General features: G+C 39.7%; 1 protein-coding gene across 2 annotated transcripts in view; it reads right to left on the bottom strand.

Moving 5' to 3' along the window:
• Positions 1–18035, bottom strand: part of LOC133605530 (uncharacterized) — a 345893-nt gene that overhangs the window by 22234 nt on the left and 305624 nt on the right. Inside the window, exons 44-49 of one of the 2 annotated variants that reach the window (XM_061958831.1) lie at positions 17229–17264; positions 16054–16098; positions 13935–14060; positions 13427–13493; positions 13211–13339; positions 7421–8240 (exon numbers count right to left, since the gene is read on the bottom strand). In XM_061958831.1, coding sequence (XP_061814815.1) covers positions 8236–8240; positions 13211–13339; positions 13427–13493; positions 13935–14060; positions 16054–16098; positions 17229–17264 — 408 coding nt within the window. In that variant the 3' untranslated portion in view covers positions 7421–8235. Of the gene's footprint in view, positions 1–7420; positions 8241–13210; positions 13340–13426; positions 13494–13934; positions 14061–16053; positions 16099–17228; positions 17265–18035 lie in introns of those variants that run through there. The other variant, XM_061958830.1, reaches the window with a different exon arrangement.

The following is an 18035-nucleotide window of genomic DNA, read 5'->3' as shown; positions in this document are numbered from 1 at the left end:
AAAAAAAAAAAGGAATTGGAGAAGTGGAGGGAAAGCGTATTGTTGCAATAATGAGACTTCTTTTCAGCATTCACAGACCCCGGGGGATTTCATTGAGGGGAGGAGATTCGCTGTGGAGGAGAGAATACTCTGAAGCTTGAAGAAATACTGAGCAACACACGGGGCAATGCAATTGGGCAGCCAACTAGATTGGTGCACTCCGATACTGTATATCCAACATGCCATGTCTGCAAACAAATTGTATCTAGGGGCAAATATATTAGTGAACAAATAGTGGATGATGCATCCTTGATTGGATTGCAGTCCTGTAAACAACATTAATGGTAGGGATGTGCCGATCGATCGGCTGCTGATCAGCATCGGACGATTTTCGTGAAAAAGTACATGATCAATGCCTTTTAATGCCGATCACTCTGGCTGGGCGATATATATCGAGTTTGTAAGATAAATCGATATATTTTTAAACAAGATATAAATGAAGAAAATATCGTAATATCGATATAATTTATTTCACGTTAAAATGACCAAACACCGCTTATTTGTTGTGTTCCTTGTTTCTCCCTCGTAAAACTCCATGGGCTACTAAATCCCTCCCTTTCCTCCTTCCAAGATGTGCTTGCACGTAAAAGAACATCCATGATTAGTTGGTTGTTTACTAGGGCTGTGAATCTTTGGGTGTCCCACGATTCGATTCAATATCGATTCTTGGGGTCACGATTCGATTCAAAATCAATTTTTTTTCAATTCAACACGATTCTCGATTCAAAAACAATTTTTTCCCAATTCAAATGATTCTCTATTCATTCAATACATAGGATTTCAGCAGGATCTACCCCAGTCTGCTGACATGCAAGCAGAGTAGTAGATTTTTGTAAAAAGCTTTTATAATTGTAAAGGACAATGTTTTATCAACTGATTGCAATAATGTAAATTTGTTTTAACTATTAAATGAACCAAAAATATGACTTATTTTATCTTTGTGAAAATATTGGACACAGTGTGTTGTCAAGCTTATGAGTTGCGATGCAAGTGTAAGCCACTGTGACACTATTGTTCATTATTTTTATTTTTCATAAATGTCTAATGATAATGTCAATGAGGGATTTTTAATCACTGCTATGTTGAAATTGTAACTAATATTGATACTGTTGTTGATAATATTCATTTTTGTTTCACTACTTTTGGTTTGTTCTGTGTCGTGTTTGTGTCTCCTCTCAATTGCTCTGTTTATTGAGTGTTGCTGGGTCGGGTTTGGTTTTGGAATTGGATTGCATTGTTATGGTATTGCTGTGCATTGTTTTGTTGGATTGATTAATTTAAAAATGTTTAAAAAAAAATTAAATAAAAATAAATAAATTAAAAAAAATTATCATTTAAAAAAAAAAGAGAATCGATTATGAATCGCACAACGTGAGAATCGCGATTCAAATTCGAATAGATTTTTTCCCACACCCCTATTTTTTTACTATGATGAGTCACGATTGGTTGAGATTATGGCAAAACATTAGGGACAGGCCAATCAGAGGCAAGATAGGGCGGGTCGTGGAACCAGGAAGGGAAATCACAACAGACATCCCAAATGACGACCAGAGAGTCGGAGAAAAGAAGAGGGAATATTCAAGCGGGCGATTTATGTATTAAAAAAAGTAGTGGGAGATGGCAGAAGGATTCTCTTCTTTAGATCTTTCTTTTAGCGATGTAGACGACGTCCAGGAAACCCACAAAGCGTCCACTTGGCCACATTTGGACAAATGTATGCGTCCGGATAAAACTTTCATTTGAGTTGTTTACCATGTAAGCCCAAATCAAAACTGTTCTCGAGTTGCCAAGAGAAATGCTGCCAAAAATGTATGCCAAAGTGAGGAAGATCATAACCAGAACTGTACGTGTGTGACAGTCCATTACATCCTCGACTGGGAATTAAATAGTGCCTGCCTCCAAATGTATTTTTTATCTGAGTTTGATACATTTTGTATTATTTCCACAGCTATGTTATTTATTTTACGTAGAAATAATATCTTTCTATTTTATTTATGTTATGTAATTCTGTGCTACTTAAACAGTTTTTTTTCTGTGCTGTTAATACCCATCTTGAATAACTGGGTTAATAAAAGTGCCACTGACCGTTTACAGTACAGTTGTCATTCACTTCAATTTCACTGAATATCGCTCAAAAATGAATATATTTATATGTATACTTTCACCGGAAAATAATTCGAGATATATATCGAATATCGAGTTTAAGTATAGTGACATATACTTTTTCGTCCATATCGCCCAGCTCTACCGATCACAAACACTGATCCTCTTTGGCTGACAAGCGGCTCGCAGCTAATTATAAGTCTCTATACACAGTGTGGAGACGCTCCCCTACAATAATATTAATCACCTCCATTACAGCAATAAACTGCATTTCTTAGTATTGTAAGAGTCTTTACAGTGTGTGGAGGGGGGCGTGGCCTGCGGGCCTGCAGCGGAACGGGGTGTGCCAGGACCGGCCTCGAAGACAGCGACAGGTGCGTAGATGGCCCAGGTGGGCCTTGTCATCTAATCACCTGTCGCCCTTTATTAGCAGCAGCCGGCAGGAGAAAAGTGGTTGGAGCGGGAGTGAGAGCGAGAGCGTGCCTGACACGGACAAAAAGGACAATTGCTGGAAAGCAAGCGGCTTAACTCTTAAAAATAAACCTTGTAACCCTGATCCGGCTCTCATGGCGATGCTTGGTGGTCTGAAGGACCCACTGAGGGCAACCTCCACACAGTGTTTCCCACATATTTATTTACTTGCGGCAGGTCGCCACAAGTACAATTCGGGTATATTTTGCCATCCTCTGTCATTAATTTTATCGACTGCGAATGTAGCTTGTACAAACCCCAAAACCAGTGAAGTTGGCACGTTGTGTAAATCATAAATAAAAACAGAATGCAATGATTTGCAAATCCTTTTCAACCTATATTCAATTGAATAGACTGCAAAGACAAGATACTTAACGTTCAAACTGGAAAACTTTGTTATTTTTTGCCAATATTAGCTCATTTGGAATTTGATGCCTGCAACATTAAAAAAAGCTGGCACAAGTGGCAAAAAGACTGCGAAAGTTGAGGAATGCTCATCAAACACTTAATTGGAACATCCCACAGGTGAACAGGCTAGTTGGGAACAGGTGGGTGCCATGATTGGGTATAAAAGCAGCTTCCATGAAAGGCTCAGTCATTCACAAACAAGAATGGGGCGAGGATCACCACTTTGTCAACAAACGCGTGAGCAAATTGTCGAACAGTTTAAGAACAACATTTCTCAACGAGCTATTGCAAGCAATTTAGGGATTTCACCATCTACGGTGCGTAATATCATCAAAAGGTTCAGAGAATCTGAAGAAATCACTGCACGTAAGCAATGATATCGCTTACGGACCTTGGATCCCTCGGGCGGTACTGCATCAAAAACCGACATCAGTGTGTAAAGGATATCACTTCAGAAAACCACTGTCAGTAACTACAGTTTGTCGCTACATCTGTAAATGCAAGTTAAAACTCTACTATGCAAAGCAAAAGCCATTTATCAACAACACCCAGAAACGCTGCCGGCTTTGCTGGGCCCGAGCTGGATAAGATGGACTGATACAAAGTGTAAAAGTGTTCTGTGGTCTGACGAGTCCTCAGTTCGAACATTAAATATGTTGTATAATATAAGTTGAAAAGGAATTGCAAATCATTGCATTCTGTTTTTATTTAAAAATAACACAACGTACCAACTTCACTGGTTTTGAGTTTTGTAGCTACAGCGCCATACACTAGGCGACAGTGCACATCTTAACTCTGTGGTGGCTAAGACGGGGAAGAAGAACATACGAGAAAATAGGATTCATAGAAGTAGCGGCACACACAAACTTTATCTAGAGACACTTGCATCATGTTGAACGAGTAACTATACATTTTGAGACCCTTGTTCATGTTCATCCAAAACACAAGACAACAAGAATCGGCGGCACTGGGGCTGTCACGCTTGGATTTAGACCGGCTAGAGGCACTGTTTGGCGGAAATGGCTTCACCTTTGTTCAGTTAAGGCTACTCTAACGCCAGTCTACAAATCTGACACCGGCTCTGTGGAGCAGACATTGATGCACTCGTATCCCAGCCACCCAGAGATGTCTATTTGGTCAACAACTTGTCATGTCTGTGTTGATCATGTTTTTGTTTTAGTCATGTTTTGTTTTGTTTAGTTATTGGACTCTTTAGTTTCTGGTTGTTCACTCCCTTGTTTTGTTTCCATAGCAACCCATTAGTTTTCACCTCTCACGTCACGCACCTGTTTCACGTATTGAGTCACGCACCTGTTTTCGTTAATCATGTCTGTGTTATTTAAGCTTTTCTTTTTCTGTTGGTCAGCCTGGCGACATCCGCATTTATGCTCTGCACACCCTGTTTACCTCTGCGCACTTCATGCCATGTCCAAGTAAGTTTTTTCGATTCATGCCACAGTTAGCGACTTTTGTTCATGTCCTTAGTTTTTTTGCCCACATGCAAGTATTTGTTTTCATAGCCAAGTTGTTTTACCTCCGCTGTGAGCGCCTTTTGTTTATACTTTTTTGTATTTTTTTGAGTTAGAATTAAAATGTATTTACCTTCACGCCATGTCTGGTCCAAATCATTTGCACCACGGGACAACAAATCACGCCATAGTCCTAGTCGTGACACAACTATTATGAAGTTAATAATTTAATGTTTCCCACTGCTGCACGAAATGAAACCGTAAGTAAAAAAAAAAAAAGTTAGTTTCTGTTTTTAAAACATTATGTCACACTCTTTTTGAAACACAAACCAAAATGTATCCACAAATATTACATTTTGCGACTATGCAAATGAGATGACTTCATACAGCAGGGATATTCAACTACATCATGTAGAAAGCCGCAGTTTCAAGAGCCCAAAGGCTCGGGGGAAGTACAAAACCCAAAACACGTTGTGTAAATCGTAAATAAAAACAGAATACAATGATTTGCAAATATTTTTCAACTTATATTCAATTGAATAGACTGCAAAGACAAGATATTTAATGTTCAAACTGAGAAACTAGATTTTCATTTGCAAATAATCATTAACTTAGAATTTAATGGCAGCAATACATTGCAAAAAAGTTGGCACAGGGGCATTTTTACCACTGTGTTACATGGCCTTTCCTTTTAACAACACCCAGTAAACGTTTGGGAACTGAGGAGACCAATTTTTGAAGCTTTTCAGGTGGAATTCTTTCCCATTCTTGTTTGATGTACAGCTTTAGTTATTCAACAGTCCGGGGTCTCCGTTGTGGTACTTTACGCTTCATATTGCGTCACACATTTTCAACGGGAGACAGGTCTGGACTACAGGCAGGCCAGTCTAGTACCCGCACTCTTTTACTATGAAGCCACGCTATTGTAACACGTGGCTTGGTATTGTCTTGCAGAAATAAGCAGGGGCGTCCATGATAACGTTGCTTGGATGGCAACATATGTTGCTCCAAAACCTGTATGTACCTTTCAGCATTAATGGTGCCTTCACAGATGTGTAAGTTACCCATGCCTTGGGCACTAATACACCACCATACCATTACAGATGCTGGCTTTTGAACTTTGCGCCTATAACAATCCGGATGGTTCTTTTCCTCTTTGGTCCAGAGGACACAACGTCCAAAGTTTCCAAAAACAATTTGAAATGTGGACTCGTCAGACCACAGAACACTTTTCCACTTTGCATCAGTCCCTCTTAGATGAACTCGGGCCCAGCGAAGCCGGCGGCGTTTCTGGGTGTTGTTGATAAATGGCTTTCGCTTTGCATAGTAGAGTTTTAACTTGCACTTACAGATGTAGCGACAAACGGTAGTTACTGACAGTGGTTTTCAGAAGTGTTCCTGAGCCCATGTGATGATATCCTTTACACACTGATGTCACTTTTTGATGCAGTATGAGGGATCCAAGGTCACGGGCATTCAATGTTACATGCAGTGATTTCTCCAGATTCTCTGAACCCTTTGATGATATTACGGACCGTGGATGGTGAAATCCCTAAATTCCTTGCAATAGCTCGTTGAGAAATGTTGTTCTTAAACTGTTGGACCATTTGCTCACACATTTGTTGACAAAGTGGTGACCCTCACCCCATCCTTGTTTGTGAATGACTGAGCATTTCATGGAAGCTGCTTTTACACCCAATCATGGCACCCACCTGTTCCCAATTAGCCTGTTCACCTGTGGGATGTTCCAAATAAGTGTTTGATGAGCATTCCTCAACTTTCTCAGTCTTTTTTGCTACCTGTGCCAGCTTTTTTGAAACATGTTGCAGGCATCAAATTCCAAATGATCTAATATTTGCAAAAACTTTATTTTTTGTAAATATTAATTAAATATCTTGTCTTCGCAGTCTATTCAATTGAATATAAGGTGAAAATGATTTGCAAATCATTGTATTCTGTTTTTATTTACGATTTACACAACCTTCCAACTTCACTGGTTTTGGGATTTGTAGTTAATTAAGTAGTTTTTGCTTTTGTTTAGTTATTGTGTCCATTGAGAACAACGAACTTACTTTGGGTTGCTACTGTTAAACAGACAGTAGAATTCACCATACATAAAGTGAATAGTGTACAGATATTACGGTACATGTGATCGGTAGTGGTATCGGCAGAGCCCACTCATAGAAGATTGGTATTGGAATCGGAATCGGAACATCCCTAATTAATAATCTATTTCAGGAGTTCTTCACCTTTTGGACATCAGGGCCTTGGTTCCAATCAAATATTGACACTGAAATAGTAATATTACACTTGATTTTAATCATATTCAATTATATCTAACCTGCTTACAGTTTACAATATTGTGTTGATGATAATATTATCACAAATGGTATTTAACACATAAACCTTAGACTTAGGTCAGGCTAGAAAAATAAATACTAACTAAATATACTGCATACGATGGGACACATAAATAACTGACAAAAAATAAATTTACATACAATTATGTTGTGCCAAAATAAATTAACTAAATTAATAATGAATATATTTCTAAACTAAACTGTCAATAAAAATACAGCTTCACCACTTTAGTCATATTTTTTTCACTTAAGAAACTTTTCTGTGGCTTTAGCTTAAGACTTCTTCTGTTTGTTTGATATTGTCATTACTGCCACAAGTGGTGGAAAAGTGCATTACAACTGAGTACCGCTCCGGCCCATACAGACCACAGCTGAGAAACATATATTTTTTTGTGGCCCTCTAGGGGGCGCTTGCGGTCCAACAATGGTTAGGGAACACAGATATATTTGTTAGTTGAATAATGAACACCATTGAACATGTCAATACTCTCTATATTATACAAAATAGAGCAATAAAACACAGCTTAAGTCAATATCAAAAACTCAAAAGTACAAAATGATGTCATAACAATGTGTGGCTATGCACAGAATGATCTCTGAAACAAAACATAAAAAGCAAAACTCAGGAGTCAAATAAAAAGATGATATTCAGCATGCGTCCTCATAGTTAACAGCCTGAGACTGAACATTTAACATGAGGGGTTATTTTCCTCCATAAACAATTCATTTTGTCATCGAGGAGAGAAAAAGCCCAATTGGATGGTCTCCAGCAGAGGATGACGAGAAATAATGAGGAAATATTACCTCCCCCCCCAAAAAAAGTCGCTCTTTCAGATGAGGGGAGTCAACAAAGAAAGAAATAGGAAGTTGTTGAATGTTTGATTTATCAAGGGAGATAACTTTCCTCCTCATTCTTTGGTAAATATTTATTGCAAAGCTGCATTAAGACTCACCTATAAACTACTCTCGTCAAGCAAAGAAAATAAAACCAAACCAAAATAAAAAAAAAAAACAGCAGCTGTGTAACGAGAGGCAAGAACACAGCACACATATTTCTAGTCCGCTCTTCCTTAGCTGTATTATTCATGTATGGGAGCAGCAGCATTTCATATCATGGTGAGGTAGATCCAAAGCGCAACTCTAAGACAGTTGGAAGAATAACGCCTGGCCAGTTACCGTCCTCACAGTCCACCCTCTTTTTTGGGGAATTTCAGAGTCCGCCCTCCCCAGACCCCTCTTGGATTGAGGTATCAATACCGGGGACTCCTTCCCTGTCTGCATTGTTACAACTCTGATTCACAGTCAATTCTTCATTCGTCTTCATATTTTTCCAGAGAGCCGCTGTGTGCCACACACTCCTGGCCTTTTCCTCTGCGGCCTGCCCCTCAGTCTAAGCGAGAGAAAAACACCCATGAATCCCCACAACATGTAAGCGCAATTCTTTTTTCTTCTCGAGGAACTGTTGTGTTGGTGCGAAGACGAGCAGGAAGACGACACCATGGCGTACGTGCAGAGTGAATGATGTAATATGGATTTACTCATTTACACTGGGACATTCAGCCATTATTGTCTAAATAGCTGGTAATTAGGGATGGGAGGTACAGCCTAAAATCTATATTGCAATACATATTGCAGCCTTTTCCGATAATGATGTATGTCACGATACATTATTTCGCACATAAATAATAACGGGCTGCTGATGTAGGCGGGAACATATTTCCAGTTGGTTTATTTTATCAAAACTATTACTAATCTACTTCGTAATATCTGGTGACTTGATGTTGTAACATGGTTATATTTACACTTCTGTGAAGATGTAATAATCACTCAACATTCTGTTGTTTGGATACTTTACATTGTTTTGAGCAATACTAAAAATGTGGGTATCGATCCAATACCAAGTATTTACAGAGGATTAATAGCCATACCAATGTGCATAATTCAAGTTTTCAAGATTATTATAATTAGAGATGTCCGATAATGTCGTTTTTGCCGATATCCGATATTGTCCAACTCTTAATTACCGATTCCGATATCAACCGATACCGATATATACAGTCGTGGAATTGACACATTATTATGCAGAATTTTGTTGTGATGCATTAAACAATGTAACAAGGTTTTCCAAAATAAATCAACTCAAGTTATGGAAAAAAAATGCCAACATGGCACTGCCATATTTCTTATTGAAGTCACAAAGTGCTTTTTTTTTTTAACATGCCTCAAAACAGCAGCTTGGAATTTGGGACATGCTCTCCCTGACAGAGCATGAGGAGGTTGAGGTGGGTGGGGTTGGGGGGTGGCGGGGTTGGGAGTAGCGGGCGGTGTATATTGTAGCGTCCCGGCAGAGTTAGTGCTGCAAGGGGCTCTGGGTATTTGTTCTGTTGTGTTTGTGTTGTGTTACGGTGCGGATGTTCTCCCGAAATGTGTTTCTCATTCTTGTTTGGTGTGGGTTCACAGTGTGGCGCATATTTGTAACAGTGTTAAAGTTGTTTATACGGCCACCCTCAGTGTGACCTGTATGGCTGTTGACCAAGTATGCGTTGCATTCACTTGTGTGTGTGAAAAGCCATAGATATAATGCCGAATTTTGTTGTGATGCCTCATTGGATGCATTAAACAATGTAACAAGGTTTTCCAAAATAAATCAACTGAAGTTATGGGAAAAAAATGCCAACATGGCACTGCCATATTTATTATTGAAGTCACAAAGTGCATTATTTTTTTCTAACATGCCTCAAAACAGCAGCTTGGAATTTGGGACATGCTCTCCCTGACAGAGGATAAGGAGGTTGAGGTGGGTGGGGTTGGGGGGTGGCGGGGTTGGGAGTAGCGGGCGGTGTATATTGTAGCGTCCCGGAAGAGTTAGTGCTGCAAGGGGTTCTGGGTATTTGTTCTGTTGTGTTACGGTGCAGATGTTCTCCCGAAATGTGTTTGTCATTCTTGTTTGGTGTAGGTTCACAGTGTGGCGCATATTTGTAACAGTGTTAAAGTTGTTTATACGGCCACCCTCAGTGTGACCTGTATGGCTGTTGACCAAGTATGCCTTGTGTGTGTGAAAAGCCGTAGATATTATGTGACTGGGCCTGCACGCAAAGGCAGTGCCTTTAAGATTTATTGGCGCTCTGTACTTCTCCCTACGTCCGTGTACACAGCGACGTTTTAAAAAGTCATACATTTTACTTTTTGAGACCGATACCGATAATTTCCGATATCTCATCTTAAAGCATTTATCGGCCGATAATATCAGCAGTCCGATAGTGTCGGACATCTCTAATTATAATCAGACAAAAGACCGGATAGCGATGTAACAATATCGACTAAATATTAAAATGATTTACTTATGCTTTTATTAGTACACACAAAATGTAAAGTAAAACAGTGCAAAATAACTAAACAGAAGCAAAAACTAACTGAGTTTGTAAACAAAAAACAACAGGTTTTCTGATAATAAAAGAAAATTGATCTAATCACTGTAGTATCGACCATTATTTTATACTGTACTTGCTATCATTCCTGTCAATGTCAACAGCTCTAGCTTAGCGGTTCGCTATGCTTTTTATTGTATACTTCTCCGGTACGTAGTGTAGCATTTTGAGCTATTCCTCGTCCTCTAGCCCTCCAGTGATAATGCTACTTGTAAGAAACAGTTTATGTTCCGCTACGGAGGCGAGGATTAGTGATATAGAAGCAGCTTGGTACCGTGACATTAGTCGTTGGCTTCGTTCACTTGTCACTGTCACATTTGCGGGACACAGCCATGCGTCATCAATATGCAGTATGGCGATATGGCAATGGTATTAAAAGCTTTATCATTTATATTATATATCGTCTATATCGCACAACACTACTGGCAACAACAGTGAGTAGCGAGATCATCGTCTTGTCAAAAAATCAAGCATGGGAGTGGTGGTACAGTAGTAGTGTCATGGTCTGGGGCAGCATGAGTGCTGCCGTCACTAGAGCGCTACGGTTCATTGCGTGAAATATCCATTCTAGCATGTACTAGGGATGTACCCATTTGATATTGATAAAATCAGATTATATCGGCTTGCATCTAAAATCTCCACTGTACAGTACAGTCTTGCTGTGCATTTACATCTGCAAAGCTCTACAAGTCTTTTCTAACACTAAAAAAAGAACAGAATGTTCACGCTGACATCGTATCAAATCAATATTGGTATCGACCAATACTCAAGGCCCCAATATCGGTATTGTATCGGAAGTGAAAAAAGTTTGGTGAAGTGAATTACTATCTTTTCTCTAGTGACTCAAAGTGCTTTACATAGTGAAACCCAATATCTAAGTCACATTTAAACCAGTGTGGGTGGCACTGGGAGCAGGTGGGTAAAGTGTCTTGCCCAAGGACACAACGGCAGTGACTAGTATGGCAGAAACGGGGATCGTACCTGCACCCATCAACTTGCTGACACGACCACTCTACAAAACCGAGCTATACCGCCCAAAAAGTTTGGTACACATGTGCTGTCATATTATTTCCCCATAGTCCAACACCAGTGGCTTTATAGAGAATTCAATGGCCAAAAAGATTAAGGCAGTGCTTGATTAAAAATGGTGTTTGGACAAAATTTGACTGGGAGGTGTGTTTGTGCTGCCTATTATTTAAGCAATAACGACAGTCAGTTTCAGCGGATACTATACGGCTATACAAGCTGTACACTGACTACTCTAAAGCCTATCCATTTGTATATTATTGTGCTTGGAGTAGATATAATAAATGTTTGCTGAAATGAGAGGGGTACACTCACTTTTGTGAGATATACTGCTCGTTGACAGTGGTTCCTATATTTTTAAAACACCTCTCAGGAACACGTAGCACACTATGCAAACTAGAGTACAGTAGAACCACAATATTATTAAACTTTGAGTCTCACACTGAATACCATCAGATTAAAGGGACAAACAAAAGGGATTATTCAAATTGTTAAAGGGGAACATTATCACCAGACCTATGTAAGCGTCAATATATACCTTGATGTTGCAGAAAAAAGACCATATATTTTTTTAACTGATTTCCGAAGTCTAAATGGGTGAATTTTGGCGAATTAAACGCCTTTCTAGTATTCGCTCTCGGAGCAATGACGTCACGTTGTGAAATCAGCTCTGTTATTTTCCGTTTTTTCGACTGTTTTCCGTACCTTGGAGACATCATGCCTCGTCGGTGTGTTGTCGGAGGGTGTAACAACACGAACAGGGACGGATTCAAGTTGCACCAGTGGCCCAAAGATGCGAAAGTGGCAAGAAATTGGACGTTTGTTCCGCACACTTTACCGACGAAAGCTATGCTACGACAGAGATGGAAAGAATGTGTGGCTATCCTGCGACACTCAAAGCAGATGCATTTCCAACGATAAAGTCAAAGAAATCTGCCGCCAGACCCCCATTGAATCTGCCGGAGTGTGTGAGAAATTCAGGGACAAAGGACCTCGGTAGCATGGCAAGCAATGGCGGCAGTTTGTTCCCGCAGACGAGCGAGCTAAACCCCCCTGGATGTCTTGGCTCACACCGTCCCTTATGCCACCGAAGATGATCAAGAGAAGAATATCGACCCTAGCTTCCCTGGCCTGCTGACATCAACTCCAAAACTGGACAGATCAGCTTTCAGGAAAAGATAGCGGATGAGGGTATGTCTACAGAATATATTAATTGATGAAAATTGGACTGTCTGCACTCTCAAAGTGCATGTTGTTGCCAAATGTATTTCATATGCTGTAAACTTAGTTCATAGTTGTTAGTTTCCTTTAATGCCAAACAAACACATACCAATCGTTGGTTAGAAGGCGATCGCCGAATTCGTCCTCGCTTTGTCCCGTGTCACTGGCTGTCGTGTCGTTTTCGTCGGTTTCGCTTGCATATGGTTCAAACCGATATGGCTCAATAGCTTCAGTTTCTTCTTCAATTTCGTTTTCGCTACCTGCCTCCACACTACAACCATCCGTTTCAATACATGCGTAATCTGTTGAATCGCTTAAGCCGCTGAAATCCGAGTCTGAATCCGAGCTAATGTCGCTATAGCTTGCTGTTCTATGCGGCATGTTTGTTTGTGTTGGCATCACTATGTGACGTCACAGGAAAATGGACGAGTGTATATAACGATGGTTAAAATCAGGCACTTTAAAGCTTTTTTTAGGGATATTGCGTGATGGGTAAAATTTTGAAAAAAACTTCGAAAAATTAAATAAGCCACTGGGAACTGATTTTTAATGGTTTTAACCCTTCTGAAATTGTGATAATGTTCCCCTTTAAGCGTTACAATTTACCACTTTTAGGTTGACTTTACACAATAAAAGAAGATGAAGTTACAGTTCAGATGTTGACCTCGGCTTGCTGAGGTCATACCTTGAGGGCCGGGAGGTCCAGGCACTCCTGGTAAGCCATCCTTGCCAGGGGCTCCTGGAGGTCCTTGGATCTGTGAGGCTAAAAGACCTGCAGGTGTCTTCTGTAGCAGGGCGGAGCTCGACAGCTTTTCTGCAAAGATATCAAACGCACATAATGGATGAGAAGGAGAGCACACACAAATAATCTGTGAGATCACCTTTAGGGGATCATTTGTACCTTCAAAGACCCTTAATACTTCAGTCCTGATGAACATTTTCAGTTCCTCCATGAGGGAGGTGTCGCCCTGCAGATAGAGACAACGGTAACCACGTTCACGACGAGTGAGTGAAATACTGTAATATCAAGTGGTCACACATTGTTTTGACAAAAATGATAACTGTCTGTACACACTAAGTCAAGCTTAGCCCATTATCTTTCTCAATGGTTGACATATAATAAGAGCGGTTCTCTGCAAAAATAAATAACGTGGTGCGCTTCTCTTCCAGGGCTGCAGCTAAATGTATAATTAAAATAATAATATTAATCATCTAACCCTTACATTTTCATGCTCGCTGCTAAGTGCATGTGTGAAAAGCCTGCAGCACATCCTCTTTGTTTTTACTGAACGCTCTGACCTTCATGTGAGCATTGACAGTGAGTAGTGATTGGTTACATCAGAAATGTGCGGCTACTGCACAGGAATCTTAGAAATATTGATCAGAGGCTGGAGCAATTCCTAACGTACCAACTGTCCCGGAGGGCCCACATCCCCTTTTTGGCCAACAGGTCCGCTCGGTCCCGAGGGGCCACCATCTCCAGGGCGTCCTCTTTCTCCCTGGACACCTCTCTCTCCGTGAATTCCCGGATCACCCTGCAGTTCAAACAAACAACAAATGATGGTAATTGGACGCGCTTGACACATCCATCTGACTACCGTATTTTTCGGACTATAAGTCGCAGTTTTTTTCATAGTTTGGCCGGGGGTGCGACTTATACTCAGGAGCGACTTATGTGTGAAATTATTAACACATTACCGTAAAATATCAAATAATATCATTTAGCTCATTCACGTAAGAGACTAGACGTATAAGATTTCATGGGATTTAGCGATTAGGAGTGAGATTGTTTGGTAAACGTATAGCATGTTCTATATGTTATAGTTATTTGAATGACTCTTACCATAATATGTTACGTTAACATACCAGGCAGGCCGATATTATCGGACATCCCTACTAAATAATGGACTAGATAAAGCAAAGAAATCAAACAATGTAATAAATAAAAATGATTCGTTCCGGTTGCATTGCTGCTATGGTGGTGTTCTCACCATGCGGAAAAGGACAGGAAGCAGCACGGCCAGCGTGCTTTTATTTCATATACGAGGCAAAAATACAAAAACGACAAGCATGTCGGGAATCTAAAAAGCACAAATGCAGTTTCGCATGGAGAGGTGAAAACATAATCCGTAGCGTACAGCTAACAAGCACGCAACTGTTGCCAACGGCGAACAAAGGAAAAGCTATCACAGCATGAAAACAAACAAACAAACCTGGCGCATAGAGCGCACATTGATCCAGCAACCAAAATAGAGTGACACCGGTATATTATGGGGGAAGTCGTTAGTGGCGACAGCAGGCACAAACACTAATCATCAAACAGAAACTGGTGTGTAAGAAAATCAGCAGAGCTAGCAACCCAACTTAAACAAAGTGCTGAGAACCGAAACAGAAAATCACTACAAACACAAAAGAAAACATGACCTAGTATAACAGGCCATGACACAATTGATCCACTTTAAGAAACTGTTCAAACATAAAGCATAAAGAGTTTACAAAGTACAAGGATGAAGAATCCTGACAAACATTTTGAACTTTATTAAAAAAGGAGAAAATCGTATTCATCTAATAAAGGACGACTAAAGACACCAATGACTATTCAGCTTTGTTTGATCAGCCGTGTTACCGCTGTGTGACAGGCACTATTTGGAAACAATTAAGGTATGTAAATAAACATTTATGTGAATATTAGGGATGTCCGATAATGGCTTTTTGCCAATATCCGATATTCCGATATTGTCCAACTCTTTAATTACCGATACCGATATCAACCGATATATACAGTCGTGGAATTAACACATTATTATGCCTAATTTGGACAACCAGGTATGGTGAAGATAAGGTACTTTTAAAAAATAATAATAAAATAAAATAAGATAAATAAATTAAAAACATTTTCTTGAATAAAAAAAGAAAGTAAAACAATATAAAAACAGTTACATTGAAACTAGTAATTAATGAAAATTAGTAAAATTAACTGTTAAAGGTTAGTACTATTAGTGGACCAGCAGCACGCACAATCATGTGTGCTTACGGACTGTATCCCTTGCAGACTGTATTGATATATATTGATATATAATGTAGGAATCAGAATATTAATAACAGAAAAAAACAACCCTTTTGTGTGAATGAGTGTGAATGAGTGTAAATGGGGGAGGAAGGTTTTTTGGGTTGGTGTATTAATTGTAAGTGTATCTTGTGTTTTTTTATGTTGAATTAATAAAAAACAAAAAAACAAAACAAAAAAACGATACTGATAATAAAAAAACGATACCGATAATTTCCGATATTACATTTTAACGCATTTATCGAACATCTTTTGTGAATATCTTATTTCGCAATGGATCGGTATATATTTGCGGCAGCAAATATATGAAAACATTTTTTTTTTCTCAAAAATTTAGTAAATGCGGTTTATATGCCAGTGCGACTTATAATACGACAAATACGGTAGCAATCCAGTATGCAGCAAGATTCATTTCATCCATATTCAGTAAGCTTAGTTTTTAGATTAATCTGGCTACTTACACGTTCCCCTTTGGATCCTCTGTCACCCGCTCTACCTGGATCTCCCTTTAAAAAGCAATAGAACATTTTTTTACGCCAACATACAGTAAAACAGACAATTTTCTGTGATCAAAATGTGCACATGCATCATATTTACTGTGTGTGCTGAAAAATCCAATATATTTTTATACTTTTGAGACATGTGGCTTTTATTGCTTATTACTCACCTCAGGCATGTTTGTCTAAAAGCATCCTGCAGTCTTTCACCTTGTGCAATGTCACACCTCCTCTGCATCACCCCTGCGTTACTGTACTGTATATTATGCAGGGTGCTGAGATAGAAACTACCAAGTGGAGCTCTCAAGCTTCATGTCACAACATTTTGTGTCTTGCTACCCCTCCCTGTCACCCCCCATTGCTTTCCCTCTTGCACTCTCAACTGCAACACCCACAGGAGCATCTTTATATCCATTTCCAGTTGGATTACGGAAGCAACACAGAAGTCATTTTTTTTTGTAAATGGGGCAACACTCCCCTTACCTTGTTTAATCTGCACCACTTACTATGCCTGATGAGAGTTTTAAATCTATCTTCCTGCTCACTGATGTGTGCTTCCAAGTGATTTACAATGAAGCACAGGTCTAAGGGATGGAGGCAGAGGAGCAACGCCACCTGCTAGATGGCACTGTTTCCCTACCAAACAAGCCATCGGAGTGATATAACAAGAAGGTGCAGTGCAAGGCTGAGATTTTCCTGCAGGAATATTAACTAATAATAAGGGGAAGACAATAAACTACTGGGGCAGTCATTAGGGTGTTAGGTGACATATAAATCAAAGAGAAAATGTGCATGTTGCATGCCTATTCTCTCTGATTATTTAGGAAATTGTGTAATGAATTTGATGGGTTATCAAAAGGAATTTTCTTCTTCCCTCCCTTAAAAAAAACATTTCATAATTGCCTGCGAGCACGAGCTGTTTAATTGGAGTTAAAAGACCGAAAGTCAACAAAGTCCTACATCTGCAGGCTTCCGTTTAGCTAAATCATTAAAATGCCAAACACTGTATGCAAATTGGTCTAATGCACTCAGGTAGCTTGAAAGGGATAAAAATCTGCTGTGCCATCTCGCCGCGCCTCCTTGGATGTACAGTGAAGCACTTTCTATAAGGGGATTTTGGCGGCATACGCACAACTCACCTTGTATCCAGGAGTTCCATCCTTCCCAGGCCTGCCCTGCTCAAAGGAGCGCAACAAACAAAAGACATTTTGTATCAGCTCTTTTGGAGTGGATCGGCGCCGCCGCACCCCTGCTAATCTCCACACTTAATGAGATATCTCAATGACGCTGATTGCTTGTGCGAACACCGTTCCATTGTGCTCGGGAATTACAGAAACCATCTTTCATGGTAATTACAAACCCCGTTTCCATATGAGTTGGGAAATTGTGTTAGATGTAAATATAAACGGAATACAATGATTTGCAAGTCATTTTCAACCCATATTCAGTTGAATATGCTACAAAGACAACATATTTGATGTTCAAACTGATAAACATTTTGGTTTTTTTGCAAATAATCATTAACTTTAGAATTTGATGCCAGCAACACGTGACAAAGAAGTTGGGAAAGGTGGCACTAAATACTGATAAAGTTGAGGAATGCTCATCAAACACTTATTTGGAACATCCCACAGGTGTGCATGCTAATTGGGAACAGGTGGGTGCCATGATTGGGTATAAAAGTAGATTCCATGAAATGCTCAGTCATTCACAAACAAGGATGGGGCGATGGTCACCACTTTGTCAACAAATGCGTGAGCAAATTGTTGAACAGTTTAAGAAAAACCTTTCTCAACCAGCTATTGCAAGGAATTTAGGGATTTCACCATCTACGGTCCGTAATATCATCAAAGGGTTCAGAGAATCTGGAGAAATCACTGCACGTAAGCAGCTAAGCCCGTGACCTTCGATTCCTTTAGGCTGTACTGCATCAACAAGCGACATCA

This window comes from Nerophis lumbriciformis, linkage group LG02 (assembly GCF_033978685.3).
Source record: "Nerophis lumbriciformis linkage group LG02, RoL_Nlum_v2.1, whole genome shotgun sequence".
Lineage (NCBI taxonomy): Eukaryota > Metazoa > Chordata > Actinopteri > Syngnathiformes > Syngnathidae > Nerophis > Nerophis lumbriciformis.
This window is presented reverse-complemented; position numbering and strand designations above follow the sequence as displayed.